The sequence below is a fragment of the Ovis canadensis genome, chromosome 4, assembly GCF_042477335.2.
Source record: "Ovis canadensis isolate MfBH-ARS-UI-01 breed Bighorn chromosome 4, ARS-UI_OviCan_v2, whole genome shotgun sequence".
Taxonomy (NCBI): domain Eukaryota; kingdom Metazoa; phylum Chordata; class Mammalia; order Artiodactyla; family Bovidae; genus Ovis; species Ovis canadensis.
This window is the reverse complement of record NC_091248.1, coordinates 38660214-38679534: the sequence shown is the minus strand read 5'-3', so window position 1 is coordinate 38679534 and position 19321 is coordinate 38660214. Positions and strand designations below refer to the sequence as shown.

Genomic DNA, 19321 nt, shown 5'->3' with positions numbered 1-19321 from the left:
GCAGAAAATGACTCTTCTTTACCTAAAACTATATACCTGGCTACTAGGATTCTTTGCAGGAGAAGAAGCACACACAGTTATACACACACACACGCACGCACATAATTTGACTCCAGTTTTTAACCTTCAGAGGAGACAAAAATTCATAGTTATCCCACTGGGCCTTGTGAAGTGTCATCTCAACAGTTTCATTGGAAATATCACAACTAACCTGCAGCTTCATATGTAGACTAGCCAAAAGTCCCTTTAAAGATTTGTCCAGTTTTCAATGTAAAATAAAACTCTGCTAGTTACTGTGTAAATCCTAAACTTCCTGGGTTTTGGGTAGACTTTTGTTTCTAGAACTAAATTTTCATATGCTTGAAAAAAATGTCTAACTCCTAATTCTATCGAATCTATCATTTTTAGTTGCTGAGGTTCTTAGAGCCCAGTCCCCACTAATAATCGCTAGAGCTTGCATTGCCTAGAGTATGCAGTTACGGTGCTAAGTGATTTACTTAATTTAATGCTGTTCACTTTAATTCTGTGTTAAATACGAGGAAAAGGCAAGTTCATGGTTGAATAAGCAGACAAATGGCAGAAACTGTGCTCTTCACATCTGCTCATTTGGCATCTTGGGTCATAAATATTCTGCGTAGTTTTCACAGCCATGTTTGTTCTAAGTCGATTCAGTGGTTCAGTTGCGTTTGACTCTTTGTGACTCTATAGACTGTAGGCCACCAGGCTTCTCTGTCCATGGGATCCTGCAGGCAAGAGTACTGGAGTGCCTTGTCCTTCTCCAGAGGATCTTCCCGACTCAGGGATTGAACCCATGTCTCTTACATCTCCTACACTGGTAGGCAGAGTCTTTACCACTAGTGATACCTGGGAAGGGATAGCTATATTTAACATCACAATTAAATAATGATGTTTCTTGAATCCTTGTCCTTGTGAAGAGGCCATGCAATAGGTAAGGATATTTAGGGATCTGAAAGAATGCTTTCGTGTCTCTTTCTATAGCTGAATGACACTTGAGCCCTAAAAACATCACCTAATAGTATGTGATCTCTGATGAGGACATTTAGTCATTCTGAGTCTTTTTATTTCTCCTCCATAACTACAGCAAGTGGAACTAAAAGATTTGTGGGAATCTGTTCAAGTTCTAAAATACATGCATTTTAATTCAAGATTTATTAACTAAGCCAACTTCATTAATTTAATGACATATATTTACTAAAATAATGAATTTATCATAGCTCTTATGGGCTTTAATGTATCATTGAAACATGGCATTAAGAAAAACACTTCATGAGCAGTCTAGTCGTTGGCTGGGAAGAGATAAGGCTTGGCTGTGGTATAAAGGTGGTGTTGTTTATACATAAGGCATTTACAGTAACTTCTGATTCAAGTTGGTCATTCCTACTTATGACCAATATTTATGAGAGATGCATAACTTGCATTTATGAATATGTTATCTCACAGATACAGAGAACATATTGGTGTTTGCCAGAGGGAAGTCATAGGTCTGGGGTCCACGGAATGGGTGAAGGAGATCAACAAGTACAAACTTCTGGTTATAAAATAAACAAGTCCTGGGGATGTAAAATATGGGAATAAAGTCAATAATATTGTATTAAAATTGTGTGGTTACAGAAAATAACTAGAATCATTGTAGGAATCATTCCACAGTGTGTGTGTGTGTATATATATATATATGCTGAGTCACTATGTTGTATATCTGAAACTGCTATAATATTATGTCTGTTTTCCTCAGTAAAAATATATTAATAAAAATAAAATATAATAGATATCAGCAATAACTCATTTCAGTTCCCACTTTTTGTGCCTGTCAATATATGAATCCAATTTTACCTTACAACTTCTTCTAAATGGAGTCCCTTTGTTTTTAAGTAATGAGATGTGAACAGTTGATTTTATTTTAAATTCACTACCTTGCCTTTTCAATTATTTATTTACTGTATAGCCCTTTCTGATAGTAAGGTGCAATCAAATGGTTCTTCCTTTGTGGCATAAATACAGGGTGAAATATCAAAGAACTAATAAACTTTGATGAAACTAATATGATTGACATTGTAAATTCCAAATATATTTAATAAAGACAGTATTTTTGCTAAAAATTTCAAAAGAATCCAAAGACATACTAAATGGAAATATAATGCAACTTATCTTGAGTCAAATCTAACATAAATTTAGTTCTCACACCAAATTGAAGAGCTTTCCAGGTTGTGCTAGTGGTAAAGAGCCCACTTGCAAATGCAAGAGACACGGGTTCGATACTTGAGTCAGGAAGATCCTCTGGAGGAGGGCATGGCAACCCACTCCAGTATTCGTGCCTGGAGAATTCCAAGGATAGAGGAGCCTGGCGGGCTATAGTCCATGAGGTTGCAAAGAGTCAGACACGACTGAAGTGACTTAGCATGCACCAAATTCAGGTATTTAACACAAAAACAAAATCAGCACACGTCTTCAGGGTAAATGTAATTTTCTCCAATTTTGCTATACACTTCTAGGCTTAGTTACAGAAGCCCAGAACTAATTTTGTGCCTCTAGCTACATCCTAGAACAAGGGAATGCAACAGAATCAGGCTCATGCACCTACTTGGATTGCACTTGATAGCAATGGCTTTCACAAGAATTAACATTGTACCTTCAATGGGAGCAGGAGCCTTAGGGAAGAGTTTTTGACATACAGCTTTCCATTATATTTTCCCCCATCTTATTAGTCTAAAAGTGCACCGCTCCTCTGGGATCCTAAGAAATTATCTTGTTTCTTAAATACAATGCTTACCACATTCTGCTGCCATTTATTTCTTCTGAAAGGGAAAGTGAAAGTCACTCAGTTGTAGCCTGCAAGGCTCCTCTGTCTATGGAATTCTACAGGCAAGAATACTGGAGTGGGTAGCCGTTCCCTTCTCCAGGTGATCTTCCCAACCCAGGGATCAAACCCAAGTCTCCTGCATTGCAGGCAGAGCCTTTACTGTCTGAGCAAACAGGGAAACCCTTATTTCCCCTACTAGAATATAAATGTTTGATGTCAACTATTGTTCTCATGGACGGAGGAGCCTGGTGGGCTGCAGTCCATGGGGTCGCACAGAGTCGGACATGACTGAAGCGACTTAAGAGCAGCAGCAGCAGCATTGTTCTCATTTATTTAGTAATCGGGGGTGAGCAAGCAGGTGCAAACCTCCAGATCCACTCCCCATTCACCTCCTGTTCGGCTCTTATGTCAGCAAATGACTTGGAGTTACATGGTCTTACTGTGTCCCTGAGAGGATGAGGAAGGAAAGAAGTGCTTTTCAGAAATCAGAAATCTAGGTAACTTGACGGTGGCCGGAAGAATTGTGACATCTCTAATTTACATCTGTCAATGGGGCAAAAAGCACTGAGATCCCTTTTTATATTGGACAGCACCATACAGTTTTTGCAATGAGGGCCCAGAAAACTCAGCACCAATTCTGCTAGCAGCTTGATAAATCCCTCGGACATACAACAACAGAACTTCCATAAAGTTTATTTTATATTATAGAAGACAAGTCTGTATCTTCTAAGGGTGTAAGGGATTGTACTTACACTGTTGTTCTGAGCCCCCCCTTTTTTTTTTTGGCAATTCACTGTATATTTTTTGGCAAGTGACTTTAATATATTTTTATAGCAGTAACTCTTATAAATTATTGAGCTTTTTATTTATCTTCATGTCTGCTTTGCACCTCTGGATTCTAGACTCTAGGTAATTTAACAGTAAGATATTTGCCTTAATTCATCTTCATATTCCCAATGCTAAGCACCTAATTTTTTGAATCTCTTCTGGATCTTTGATTTTCATGCTGAAATCATGGATTGTGATTTCCATGATAACCCTAAGGGGCCTTCATCTGTTATAAAAATTTGAATGACCCTCAGCTTTAAAAAAAAAACAAAACAGAAAGTGCCACTAAATATTGCTTTATATTAACTAATTTTTCAAAGCACACGTCTATCACGTAATTGATGGCAGATGAAGACAAGTAATATTAACTCCAATTTATTCTATAATGCCATGGTTATACACATTCAGATAAAAAAGTACCAAATCAGTGTTAGGATTTTAAAATCTAAAACCCAAGAGATTAAATGGTATACCAAGTGAAGGAACAGACTGCACATAGTTCATAATTCCTACCCTTAGCACTACTGAGATTTTGGACTGGATAATTCTTACTATATTTATATGCAGGGAAATACGAACCCATTCAAGATAAATGGGTGGTGATGGCTATCCTGGGCATTGTAAGATGTTTAGCAGCATCCCTGGCTTCTACTCACCAGATGCTAGAGCAAGCCCCAGCTCCACTTTAGTGTTGTCGGTTATTGCACAGGACTCCCAGTTTAATTTAAAATCCAGATAAACAATGAATAGCATTTTAGTTTAAGTATACCCCAAGTATTGCATGGGACCAAAAGAAGTGAAAACTGTCACTATTTCAGATGACCTGATACTGTATATGGAAAACCCCCAAGGACTCTACCAAAGTACTGTTGGAACTAACAAATAAATTCAGGGAAGTTGCAGGACACAAAATTAATATACGAAACATATGTTGCATTTCTAAGTTAAATTTTGTTGGAGTATAGTTACTTTACAATGTTGTATTAGTTTCTGCTCTATGGCAAATATATCCTCTCTTTTTTAGGACTTCCTTCTCATTTAGGTTGGGCTTCCCAGGTGGCTCAGCAATAAAGAATTCACCTACAATGCGGGAGCCACAGGAGACATGGGTTCGATCCCTGAGTCGGAAAGATCCCCTGGAGAAGGGCACAACAACCCACTCCAGTATTCTTGCCTGGAGATTCCCATGAACAGAGGAGCCTGATGGGCTACAGTCCATGGGGTCGCAAAGAGTCGGACGCGACTGAAGCGACTTAGCGCAGCATGGCACTCATTTAGGCTATCGCAGAGCAGTGATATACACTAGTAACAAGTTATCAGAAAGAGAACTCAAGAAAACAAACAACCTCATTTACAATCATATCAAAAAGAATAAAGTATTTAAGAATAAATTTAATCAAAAAGGTGAAAGACCTGTACATGAAAAACTTAGGATATTGATGAGAGAAATTGAAGAAAACACAAATAAATGGAAAGGCATTCGTATTCATGGATTAGAGGTAAGACTGTTCAAATGCCCATATCTGATTTAAATTGGCTAAAATTCCTTTAACTGCTGCTGAGTGACTTCACTTTCACTTTTCGCTCTCATGCATTGGAGGAGGAAATGGCAACCCACTCCAGTGTTCTTGCCTGGAGAATCCCAGCGACTGGGGAGCCTGGTGGGCTGCCATCCATGGGGTCGCACAGAGTCGGACACGACTGAAGCGACTTAGCAGCAGCAGCAGCTGTTATCTTAAAATTATGGAGGAAGAAGGAAGCAAAGAGAAGGACTTAGTTGTAGTATCTGCCAGTTTATTCTAGGAATGCAATGCAATGCTAAGGTAAGATTATTACCTACTGTGAGAAATCATCTACATATAAGGTATGGATGACTTTAGAAACCCAAATATCCTATTTTTAAGGAAATTGTGAGATATTTGTTTTCATATTATTTATATCCATATTCATAGTAAGTTATTAAATAGGTAACAATTTAAGAATAATTCTATGGTATTATCAGTCTCTCTTTTTCTCTCATTCTAAAATGTAATCTAAAAGTGTACAGATTTTAAAAAGTATCTCAGGTCTTCATATTCTTTCCCTTTATGCAATTACATCATGTAATTTTGGATGATTGTGTAATGTTGTCAGTTGTAATACTTGCTTATGTGGGTAGCTACTGCTAAATATTGACATGGTCATATATACTGAATTTTGATTCTTCTCACTTTCAGAATTAGTTGTACAAAACATGCCCCAAATGTATTGGAAAAAGTCAAATCTGTAAACTAAAATTTACTGTAATATAATAGTAACTATTCTATTTCATAAAAGTTTCAGCTATATATGGTTAATCTTTCAGTTATCTCCTAGCAAGTAAAAGCCTAAATGCCTTTAACAGAAATAAATAGGATGCTCTTTAAAAATTATCTGTTCAAAACATACAATCGGCAACACAAATGTTAGAAAAATAAATATATCTTCTGTTTCATAATGTGAGATTTATCTGACTTATTTCATTCCTGAAAGCATAGCTAGACAACCCCATGAATAATCAAGGAGGCAATGAGCAGGGAGACTGGATGATGAAAGAGTATATCCACCAGTTGATAATCACTGGTCCAGCCCATAGGATGACTTTTGCATGTTAAATACAACTATTACTATTATCAAAACTAAACTGTTATCAAAAATAGAAATTTCTTTTTTTTTAATCTTTGATAATTAGGCTTGGTAAAGAATCCACTTACAATGCAGGAGACCTGGGTTCCATCCCTGGGTTGGGAAGATCCCCTGGAGAAGGGAAAGATCACCCACTCCAGTATTTGGGCCTGGAGAATTCCTTGGACTATACAGTTCATGTGGTTATAAAGAGTCTGACACGACTGAGTGACTTTCACTTTCACTTCTTCATAAGTAAAGAGAAACTGTTATAATGGCTATAGATTTTTCATATCAGTGCTGTAAGAAATAGTGGATAGTTTCAATGCTAATTTCTATTCTAGATTTAGCACAGTAATTTTCAACCTCCCCCCCTTTTTCTTTTCACTTAATGTATGAGACACATTCATTAGTAATAGAAGCTTAGCATGGCTGTGGTTCTCAGATCTGGAGAGTGAATCAGCTAGAGAATTAAAAAACCCCTGGGGAAGATCGCTTACCCTGAAAAAAACCCCTAGAAAGTTTGAAATGCCCACTCATTAAAACTCTTGAGTAGCAAGTTGGATAAGTTTCTCATAAGACAGGCGATTTCCACTTTAAATGTGAAAATTACTAGCATCAATAGGATTATTCTATTAAGTTCCCTACCTCTATCCACAATTCTTATGCCTCTGTAAATATAATTATTAGCTTCCAATATCTGCTATTTGTGGAGCTTTGTTAATAGCAGAGCATCTCTCATTTTGAATAGCCTACAAAACATTAATACAAAAAGTTGCAAAGAACTATAGACTATGGCTTAACATTCATTCTTTCTTCAGAATATGAAATAAGGATTCATTTTAGTCTGAGCTATAAGAGCATTCCTTTACATTTTGATATTTTTACAGACATTGGTAAATTATGTTCTTCATTTAAACGAGTTAATAAGTTGACTCAGGGTAGCCAAAAATATACTCAATCAGACTTTTATTATTTCTCTTTCGCTAAGAGGTATTCTGTGCCACTAGTGAACAAACCTAGCCCTTACATTACTTGTCTTCCATAAAACATTATTATCTTTTGGCATCCTCTTGCACTAGGGGAAATAAAAAGTCACATGTGGAGAAGTTCTAAATGCTAGACAGAAACGATCCTTGGAGGGCAATTTTTATCCTCCACGGAAGTATAGCAGACTTCGTCCATTAGCATAGTCCCAGGGAGCAAAAGGTTAGAGATCTGGGACTGCCAGCTCTACCTGAACACATAAGTCAACATTTCCTCCAAGCGACGAGGGAGTGTGAGAGTGCGCCCACATGTGCATTAAAGTATCTGAGACGAGAAATCACAATTGCAATATTTTACATTGCAATGTACTGTACAGATGGTGACATTTTGTTTGTGGTTGTAGGGAAGAAAGGAAGGCAGTTTCCAGACTCCCCTCCCTCAACACCTACCATTTGGCGTAGGATATGGGAGAGGCTGAAGAAAACGGAGGGAGTTTTGCCTCAGTTGAAACAGCTGGGAAACAGATGGAAGCTAAATTGCCATTTGCCAAAAGCCTCATCCAAGGCTCCCACCCATTTTCCACCAAGGAAGAGTTAGTCAGGTGAAGGCAGAAGGAGCTGAAGGGTCAGCAAATGATGGACTTTGGAAAGTGCAGGCAAGAAATGTCCAAAAAGATGTTTGAAAGATTATAGAAATCCAGAAATGCAATCCCAAGGAGCATGTTTTTAATAGGAAGGAAAAAGTGGGAGCATCATGGGTGGAAACCACAACAGAATCATAGATCCAAGAGTATAAGTGCCCACAGAATTAATTGACATTGGTCCTATTCTACTTAAATTGCATTGACAGTCTCTTTTAGGTAATGAAGTCAAGATGCACATACCCACTCTTTGTCATGTAAATTACAATGTAATGATTCCTGGGTGATCATTGTAAATGTAACTGTGCAGAATTCATGTGGTTTTAGTCATTGGATTTCACTTTGTGAGCTACTTAGATTTGGAATTCAGGCACTTGGTTAAGTTGCTTTTGGATATAAATGTTGAATTATAGCCAGACTTTTGTTCAAATTCAGTCATGGGATGTATAAACCATCTTCTTGTATATTTCTAGTTTCAGGGGGCATGCATATAGATAGATACACTGCATGTAACCCTTCTTCCAAGTACTGGCCCAAGTTTTGTATGTTTGTGTGTGTCTGTGGTATTTTTGAAGTACTGTTGAATACTGAGAAGTTAAAAGAAATTGGTTTCAAAAATAAACACCACTTAATAGGCTTTCCTCAATGTGAGTTTGTTCATTCATGCTTATATAAGGGAATGTGTTAACCATGAATCATTCAAATTGAATTGCTCATGAGAAAAAATGCTCTGGCTTTGCTGTCAGTTTCCAGACTTATATTACTGAAGGGAGTAAAGCATTGTCCCCTCATAAAGAATAATTAGCCACAGATTTCAAACTGAATGTGGCTCCAAATTGGCGAAAATACTTTTGATTCACGTGAGAACAAGCATCCTTGTGAGAGGGACCTATCTGAATATTCTGGGCTGTGACTGAGTTTGCTTCTGCCAGAACAGCCCATGGAAAAGTTAAGGGGGAAAAAAAAGAAAGCAATCATCGGAAAGTTTTGTTCACACGTTACCAGAGTAGCAAAATGCACGGAAGATGTGGAAGTTTGCAAATCTGTAGCTAGAAGAGTGGATTATGGACAGCAGGTTCCACTTAGAGCCAGGTAAATTGGCATTGTGTAAACACAGCCGACCTGAGAGCTCACACATCACATAATAACTAACTCATCCGGTCCCAGTAGCTTAGAGTAAAATACAGTCAGCCTGTGTCTGACATGTCGCAAACCACTTTTCACACTGGATAAAGCCTGCCTGCCCTGCTAAGGTAGGGAGCCAGTCAATATAGGGTTATGTGACAAGCCCAGAAATGCGATCTATGAGTCTGAAGAATTTCCGACAGCGCCACCGTACCACTCAGTGAAGCACGCCCATGATCCGCAGAGAAAAAATAATGGTCCTGCATGCCAAAGTCTTGACCTCTTGCCACTGCTGCTTACTTGTGTGTGTGTGTTAGTCGCTCAGTCATATCAGACTCTTTGCGACCCCATGGACTGTAGCCTGCCAGGCTCCTTGGTCCATGGAATTTTCCAGGCAAGAATATTGGAATGGGTTGCCATTTTCTTCTCCAGGGGATCTTTCCAACCCAGGGCTGCTACTTAGACCTAGAAAACTTTGCATTTGGCCAGCTTTGATCCTGGTAAGAATCAAATCAAAACTGTTTAGCTTAGGCCACCTTGTCTAGTGGATTTCCATTATGCAGGCCCCTCTTAACTTCAGTTAGACTTCCCTCAGCCAGACAGGAAAAGAGCACTAAAAAAAAAACACAACATCTTTGCCCATAGCATATTTAAGTATCATTAGATGAAGAAGCAAATATTGCTTTAAAAGACCCTTCATAAAGCTGTTCAGTTCAGTTCAGTCAGTCAGTCCTGTCCGACTCTTTGCAACCCCATGGACTGCAGCATGCGAGGCCTCCCTGTCCATCACCAACTCTGAGTTTACTCAGACTCATGTCCATTGAGTCGGTGATGCCATCGAACCATCTCATCCTCTGTTGTCCCCTTCTCCTGCCTTCAGTCTTTCCCAGTGTCAGGGTCTTTTCAAATGAGTCAGTTCTTCACATCAGGTGGCAAAGTATTGGAGTTTCAGCTTCAGCATCAGTCCTTCCAATGAATATTCAGGACTGATTTCCTTTAGGAAATCATAAAGCTTTACCTTACTACATTTGTCAGTTTTTTAAAAAATGTCCCCTTTTAGGTAATCTGATGGTAATACGATTGATCCATTATTTTTTCTATATCATTTATCTCATTTGGCTTCATAGAAGAGTTCATTGTATCCCTGTGTGATTAAAGCATTAGTATTTATATGTAGATGCTCAAAAATAACTAGAAAACTGAATTTTCGAGAGTATACAGACATGCTACTTTATCTTGATTATGTTTATATTTCACTGAGGATAAATTTGACATGAATTATTAGAGCTGGTATGATTATATATTACTTGGTATATGTAGAATTTTTTTCACTATAGATATGCATGAGTATTAAGAATATCTTCTAACCTACATATCAGGGATATTATATGGACAAGTAAGATTTGATTTTGTTGTTTAGTCACTTGGTCATGTTCAGCTCTTTTGCAACCCCATGAATTGTAGCCTGCCAGGCTTTTCTGACCTTGCAGTTTCCCAGGCAAGAAAACTGGACTGGGTTGCTCCTTCTCCAAGGGATCTTTCTGACCCAGGGATCGAACCCCCATCTTCTGCATTGCAGGAAGATTCTTTACTGCTGAGCCACAGGGGAAGTCTGATAAAGAAAATAGTCTACGTTAATTATGTCTTGAACTCTTAGGGGAAAAAATGCCATGATATACTGTAAATTATCATTTTTATAGGACATTATAAGATGTTGTGTTTGGCTAGCTATGTTAGATGTTATGCATCTTATGTTTACCTCATATATAGTGAAAAATCATTTAAAATTCTTTTCATATTTTGAGTTAAATGAGCAAAATTTTATTTATAGATTCCACTTTGCCCTAAGAATTATGCAAGAATAGAGCATTGTTATTGCCTTTAAGGAGATTGCACTTCAATAAAAATTAAAAAGGCAATAAATTCGCACAGACACACTCATACACACACACACACACACTTAAGTATACACACTTATGTATGCTTAGTCTGAGCTTGAACTGACTTTTGTGGTCTAGTTGCTAAATTTGAATTTCTCAAATAATCACATACTGAGTCACCACTATTTTTAGGATCATCTGTTCAATTAAACTTAGAAGTCAAGAATTTATGTTGAAAAACTTATTAGAAGAAATCTTGTGTCTGAATAGTTTTAGATAAAAACTTGTTTAATAGAGAGGCTTTGTTTTTTCTTGTTATTAATATTACAATAGCATATTAAGTGAAAGTGTTAGTCACTTAGTCATGTCTGACTCTTTGCAACTCCACTGACTGGGGGCCTGCCAGGCTCCTCTGTCCTTGGAATTCTCAGGCAAGTATTGGAGTGGGTTGTCATTCCCTTCTCCAGTGGGTCTTCCCAACCTAGGGACTGAACCAGTGTTTTCTGCATTGAAGGCAGATTCTTTACCATTTGTGCCACCAGGGAAGCATATTAAGAACAGTTAATTTTTTGTGTGTATATTGATATTTCAAAAGAAGAAAACTAGACACAGCCCCAGTTAGGCTGTGAGTCACCTCAGGGCACATAGGAAAAAAATGCAATTTATCTCACCCTGTCAAGATAAATCTTACTGTCTTTGGTTTCTCTCTATTTTTACTGTGTTTAATAGAGTACCTGGAAAAGTAGTTATTCAGTAAATGTTTCTGTTCTAAATTAAATGATTGAATGTGTTTAAGTGAATGAACTAAATCTAATTCTTTTACTTTTTTTCACCAGACTCCCAGGAAGGAAATTACAAGTCAGAAGTCAACAGCAAACCCAGAAAGGAAAGAACAGCTTTTACCAAAGAGCAAATCAGAGAACTTGAAGCAGAATTTGCCCATCATAATTATCTCACCAGACTGAGGCGATATGAGATAGCAGTGAATCTGGATCTCACTGAAAGACAGGTAATGTTGGACATTGTCATTATATATTTTTAGTTGCTTTGGGTCAACAGTCTTCTCTCACCATTTAAAAAATATCTAGATCAGTTCAATTCAGTCTGTCAGTAGTCTAAGACTCTTTGTGACCCCATGGACTGCAGCACTCAAGGCCTCCCTGTCCATCACCAACTCCTGGAGTTTACTCAAACTCATGTCCACCCAGTCGGTGATGCCATCCAACCATCCCATCCTCTGCTGTCCCCTTCTCCTCCTGCCTTCAGTCTTTCCCAACTTCAGGGTCTTTTCAAATGAGTCAGTTCTTCCATCAGGTGGCCAAAGTATTGGAATTTCAGCTTCAGCTTCAGTCCTTCTAATGAATATTCAGGACTGATCTCCTTTAGGATTGACTGGTTGGATCTCCTTGCAGTCCAAGACTCTCAAGAGTCTTCTCCAACTGCTGCTGCTGCTGCTGCTAAGTCGCTTCAGTCATGTCTGACCCTATGCGACCCCTTAGACGGCAGCCCACCAGGCTCCCCCATCCCCGGGATTCTCCAGGCAAGAACACTGGAGTAGGTTGCTATGTCCTTCTCCAATGCATGAAAGTGAAAAGTGAAAGTGAAGTCGTTCAGTCGTGTCTGACTCTTCCAAGCAAGAGTACTGGAGTGGGGTGCCTTTGCCTTCTCTGATCTTCTGCAACACCACAGCTCAAAAGCATCAGTTCTTCGTTGCTCAGCTTTCTTTACGATCCAACTCTTAACATCCATACAGGAGTACTGGAAAAACCATAGCTTTGACTATGCGGACCTTTGTTGGCAAAGTAATGTCTCTGCTTTTTAATATGCTGTCTAGGTTGGTCATAGCTTTTCTTCCGAGGATCCAGCATCTTTTACTATGGCTGCAGTCACCATCTGCAGTGATTTTGGAGCCCAAGAAGATAAATTCTCTCACTGTTTCCATTGTTTCCCCATCCATTTGCCGTGAAGGGATGGGACTGGATACCATGATCTTTGATTTTTTAATGTTGAGTTTTAAGTCAGCTTTTTCACTCTCCCCTTTCACTTTCATCAAGAGGTTCTTTAGTTCCTTTTCACTTTCTGCCATAAGCGTGGTATCATCTGCATATCTGGGGTTTTGATATTTCTCCTGGCCATCTTGATTCCAGCTTGTGCTTCATACAGCCCAGAATTTCTTACGATGCATAGAAGTTAAATAAACAAGGCGATGATATATAGTCTTGACGTACTCCTTTCCCAATTTGGAACCAGTCTCTTGTTCTATGCCCGATTCTTACTGTTGCTTCTTGACCTGCATATAGATTTCTCAGGAGACAGGGTCTGGTAGTCCCATCTCTTGAAGAATTTTCCAGTTTGCTGTGATCCACACAGACAAAGGCTTTGGTTTAGTCAATAAAGCAGAAGTGAATGTTTTTCTAGAATTTGATCTAATGGGTGTTGGCAATTTGATCTTTGGTTCCTCTGCCTTTTCTAAATCCATCTTGAACATCTGGAAGTTCCTGGTTCACATATTGTTGAGGCCTAGCTTGGAGAATTTTGAGCATTAGTTTCCTAGCATGTGAGATGAATGCAATTGTGCAGTAGTTTGAGCATTCTTTGGCATTGCCTCTCTTTGGGATTGGAATGAACACTGACCTTTCCCAGTCCTGTGGTCACTGCTGAGTTACAAAACTTGCTGGCACCTTAAGAGCATCATCTTTTAGGAGTTGAAATAGCTCAGCTGAAATTCCATCACCTTGACTAGCTTTGTTCATAGTGATGCTTCCTAAGGCCCACTTCACTTCCATTCTAGGATGTCTGGCTTTAGGTGAGTGATCACACTGTGGCGTGGTTATCATGATCTGTAATTCTAGATATCTGGGTCTGTGATTCTCAAATATCATTGGGAAGATCAATTTTCTCTTTCATGATGAAGCTTTTGCCCAGCATAATGATATAATTAAGGAAGAATAAAATAAAGTGAAGTGAAGTCACTCAGTCGTGTCTGACTCTTTGCGATCCCATGTCCTTGGGATTCTCCAGGCAAGAATATTGGAGTGGGTTGCCATTTCCTTCTCCAGAGGATCTTCCCAACACAGGGATCACACCCAGGTCTCCCGTACTGCAGGCAGACTTTTTACTGTCTGAGCTACCAAGGGCTCCCTGAAGAATAAAATAGTCATATTTATTTATTTTACTTTACAATATTGTATTGGTTTTGCCACACATTGACATAAATCTGCCACGGGGGTACATGTGTTCCCCATCGTGAACCCCTCTCCCACCTCCCTCCCCATCGCATGCCTCTGGGTTTATTCAGTTTATGGAATCATTCTTTGTTCTGTGATTGTATCTTATATTTTTTGTTTCTAAAGTATTATGTCTTTTATATAATGATGGCATATGGAGAGGACTTTTGTTTATTTTTTATATTCATTTATTTTTAATTGATTTATGATTGCTTTACAATATTGGTTTGCTTTCTGTCATACATCAACATGTATTAACCATAGGTGTACATATGTCCCCTCCCTTTTTAATCTCCCTTCCACCTCCCACCCCGTCCCACTCTCTAGGTTGTTACAGAGCCCCAGTGTGTGTTCCCTGAGTCCTACAGCAAGTTCCCATTGGCTGTTTATTTACATAAGTCAGTGTATATGCTTCCGTGTTACTCTCTCCATTCATCTTGTATATTGTTAAAATCTCCTTATTTCACATAATAGAAATTTGGAAACCCCGTGTTAGTTTCGTTTACTGCTCAGGATAGGGTTTATGTCACAGTAATACATTAACCCTCAAATCTGAATGACATAAGAATAAAGTTTATTGTTTGGTCACTCTCCCTACTAACTTTGCAAGTCCAGCTTTCCAAATAATCACTCAGGACCCAGTCTGACCTTCTAGCATCCTGACATGTGGTGTCCTTGGTAACTGCAAGAGGTAAGAAAGAGCTGGAGGTTCAGGCATTGACCTCTAAATGTTTTCACCTGGAAATGACCCATGTCGCTTTCATTTTCACCCTAATGTCTGGAAATATTCAGTGGTACCACTTAAATTTAAGGGAGCTGAGACATGGTAGGCACAAGGGCACATACATCATTGGTAAATATCTACCCCACTGCTCAAAATACTTTTGAAAGTATATTTGTCTCAGAAATTAAAAATTCTGGTACCCACTCATTTAGAGAAACTTTGAAATGATTAGCGATCTGTGAACACCAGTTAATAAGACATAAATAATATTTTAATTAATTACATTTTAGATCCTTTCTTGGATTTTATTTGAATGGCAAATGATTTGCTCGAATAGTTTCCCTGAGCACTCTTTTATATATGGGTTCTGATTTTCCCTAGAAGAATCTAGCCTACTGATGGTTAATAGTTGCTAATCTTTAGAAAAACATTCCTGAAAGGCAAACGCAAACATCTTTATGGACAGTGCAGTTATGATTGGCACTCTTAGGAGCAGAGTCTCATTTCCTCTTTCACTGTGTGCACCTCCTCCAGGGATCCCATTGGAACCAAAGAAATATCAACAGGGTGTGGACAAATGAATACTATCTTAGGAGAGCAAGTTATTTTATCCAACTTCTTAAATCATTTGCTTTCCTTCTGTTAATTTCTATATTTCAGCTTTTAGTAGGATCATTTTGGGTAGTGAAAATATACAGAGGAACACTTTTATGTGGTTCTATTTATTGGCAGTTTATATTTTATTAAATATTATGACTAGTACCTAAGTTATGGAGCACAACATTTTCCTTCCCTTGAACTTCACATACAAAGTTCTCTCCATAAGTGTACAACATTTGGCATGATGGAAAGCAGGATCCAAAATCTACATCATCAGACATCTGCTTTTTTGCTCTCTTTTTTTTTAAACCGGGAACAGAAAAAATATGATGGAGGGATGGAATTACACATTAATGTTTTTGTAAAGAGAATGTGAATTCTAGGAAATGTAACTGTATTTAAAGTGATACATAAAGGAAATAAGAAACTAGAGTTTGCTTGTAATCTACAGAAATGTGGGATTTATAACTCTGCTCTTAATTAAGAGAAAAGTCAAAATCTGTGCTTTCTTTGCTGGAGATGTCCTATGGTTCCCTGTCATTATCTGATCATAGAGTAGAGGTTTCACTTTTGGCCAAGAATGATTTCTTTTTAGGAGGAATTCTGTAAATTTTGTTTGGAAATTTTGAAGGCATTTTGAGTATTTCTTCTTTCTTCCTGACTTGCCATTCTTGGAAAAGAATTATAAGAAATTATATGAAAAATTATATTATATGTATATGTACACACACTATATACACAGGGCTTCCGTGCTGACTCAGATGGTAAAGAATCTGCCTGCAATGGAGGAAACCCAGGTTGGATCCCTGGGTGGGGAATATCCCCTGGATATAGGAATGGCTGCCCATTCCAGTATTCTTGCCTGAAGAATTTTATGAACAGAGGAGCCTGGTGGGCTACAGTCCATGGGGTCTCAAAGAGTCAAACACGACTGAGTGACTAAAACTTTCACTTCACTTTTCATACTGTATACACACACATACCCAGTTTTAATCTTTTTTAAAGAATCTCTTTAAAATTCTGTATCACTTAGACTTTGCTGTGTAACAAACCTCTTAAAAGTCTTAATGGCTTTAAATAATAACCAGCGCTTAATTTCCTCAAAGTTTAGAGGATCAAAAATTTTTATCTGAGCTCAGTTGGACAGTTCTACTTCTGGCCTTACCTAGAGACCTTTTGCAACTCTGTTCAGCTGGTGGGTGACTAAGAACTGGTTGTTCTAGGCAGCCTCACCTGGGACAGCTTGTCTCTATCTCTGTTGCATGCGTGATTTCATCTTCTAATAGGCTCCCTGACATTCTTCAAATAGTGGTAGAAGTATTCCCAGGAGTATTTAGAGAGAAAACATCAGTGTGTGTAGGTGTTCAAAGCCTCTGCTTAGATCATGTTTCCTAATGTCCCATTGTCTAAAGCAAATCATATGACCAAGCTCTGTAACAGAGCACCACCTACGGGAGTGGATACATGGAAGGAAGGCAAAAATTTTTGGAGGTCATTAGGGAAACAATCCAAATATAGCCTCATAAAGGGAAAAATTACAACAACAAAAGTAAATCCTGAGATAATTAGGTTTTCAAATAATTGCAAATTTGGTATTATTCAGAAGTTTTTTTTATCCTATATCTCTATTAATTAGTTTGTCAAGTTAATAAAAGATATAATGGATATATGTGGAACCTAAATTCCAAATCAAAATTATGTCTTTAGTTTTTGTTACTAAGAAAAATTCAGTTGTTATGAGAAAAAATCAGAACAAAAACCCTGTATTTGCCAGATGGAATTGTGTATTCTTAGACAAGTAACAATCTCCCCAAGGCATAAAGTGGAAATTAAAACTACCTTCTCTTTCTTTTACTCAGGTTTATATGTTACACTGAATGTGAAAGAACTTTTAGCATAAACTATAAAACAAATCTATTACTCAGAGGGGGAAATCTTCCTTGCTATGAAAGGCTTAGTGAGTTAATCCTTTTGTAATACAAATACCTCTCATCCCAGGGAGATATTTTCAGTTAATTTTCTCATGGTTGGGCTTTTAAAATTATAAACATAGAGTTATCAATTGAAGCCTTTCATTCATCTTCTTTTTTTTTTAATTTTTAGTTTTTTATTTTTTAAATTTTAAAATCTTTAATTCTTACATGCATTCCCAAACATGAACCCCCCTCCCACCTCCCTCCCCATAACATCTTTCTGGGTCATCCCCATGCACCAGCCCCAAGCATGCTGCATCCTGCGTCAGACATAGACTGGCGATTCAATTCACATGATAGTATACATGTTAGAATGTCATTCTCCCAAATCTTAACAGACCCATCACAAGCACGGAAATTGATACTGTAATCAGAAATCTTCCAGCAAACAAAAGCCCAGGTCCAGATGCCTTCACAGCTGAATTCTACCAAAAATTTCGAGAAGAGCTAACACCTATCCTACTCAAACTCTTCCAGAAAATTGCAGAGGAAGGTAAACTTCCAAACTCATTCTATGAGGCCACCATCACCCTAATACCAAAACCTGACAAAGATGTCACAAAAAAAGAAAACTACAGGCCAATATCTCTGATGAACATAGATGCAAAAATCCTCAACAAAATTCTAGCAATCAGAATCCAACAACACATTAAAAAGATCATACACCATGACCAAGTGGGCTTTATCCCAGGGATGCAAGGATTCTTCAATATCCGCAAATCAATCAATGTAATTCACCACATTAACAAATTGAAAAATAAAAACCATATGATTATCTCAATAGATGCAGAGAAGGCCTTTGACAAAATTCAACATCCATTTATGATAAAAACTCTCCAGAAAGCAGGAATAGAAGGAACATACCTCAACATAATAAAAGCTATCTATGACAAACCCACAGCAAACATTATCCTCAATGGTGAAAAATTGAAAGCATTTCCCCTAAAGTCAGGAACAAGACAAGGGTGTCCACTTTCACCGCTACTATTCAACATAGTTCTGGAAGTTTTGGCCACAGCAATCAGAGCAGAAAAAGAAATAAAAGGAATCCAAATTGGAAAAGAAGAAGTAAAACTCTCACTGTTTGCAGATGACATGATCCTCTACATGGAAAACCCTAAAGACGCCACCAGAAAATTACTAGAGCTCATCAATGAATATAGTAAAGTTGCAGGATATAAAATCAACACACAGAAATCCCTTGCATTCCTATACACGAATAATGAGAAAGTAGAAAAAGAAATTAAGGAAACAATTCCATTCACCATTGCAACAAAAAGAATAAAATACTTAGGAATATATCTACCTAAAGAAACTAAAGACCTATATATAGAAAACTATAAAACACTGATGAAAGAAATCAAAGAGGACACTAATAGATGGAGAAATATACCATGTTCATGGATTGGAAGAATCAATATAGTGAAAATGAGTATACTACCCAAAGCAATTTACAAATTCAATGCAATCCCTATCAAGCTACCAGCCACATTTTTCACAGAACTAGAACAAATAATTTCAAGATTTGTATGGAAATACAAAAAACCTCGAATAGCCAAAGCAATCTTGAGAAAGAAGAATGGAACTGGAGGAATCAACTTGCCTGACTTCAGGCTCTACTACAAAGTCATTCATCTTCTTTTAATTGAGATGCAGCTATTCCATTTCTTTGATTTTGCATTAATGTCATTCATACTTATCTATGTAATCTATGTCTTGATTTAAAATATTAAATAGCATCCCTTTATAGGGTTTCCACCTGTAAAATATTCTAATTCTAGATTTGTAATTTTTCAATTCCATTTTACTGAAAGATATATTTTTTCCATACTTTAAAATAACATGGGATTTATTAAAGTAACTTAAATGTATATAC

General features: G+C 37.7%; 1 protein-coding gene across 1 annotated transcript in view; it reads left to right on the top strand.

Moving 5' to 3' along the window:
• MEOX2 (mesenchyme homeobox 2) overlaps positions 1 to 19321 on the top strand; it is a 77940-nt gene that overhangs the window by 44453 nt on the left and 14166 nt on the right. The window contains exon 2 of the mRNA XM_069587588.1: positions 11758 to 11930. Coding sequence (XP_069443689.1) covers positions 11758 to 11930 — 173 coding nt within the window. The remainder of the gene's footprint in view (positions 1 to 11757; positions 11931 to 19321) is intronic.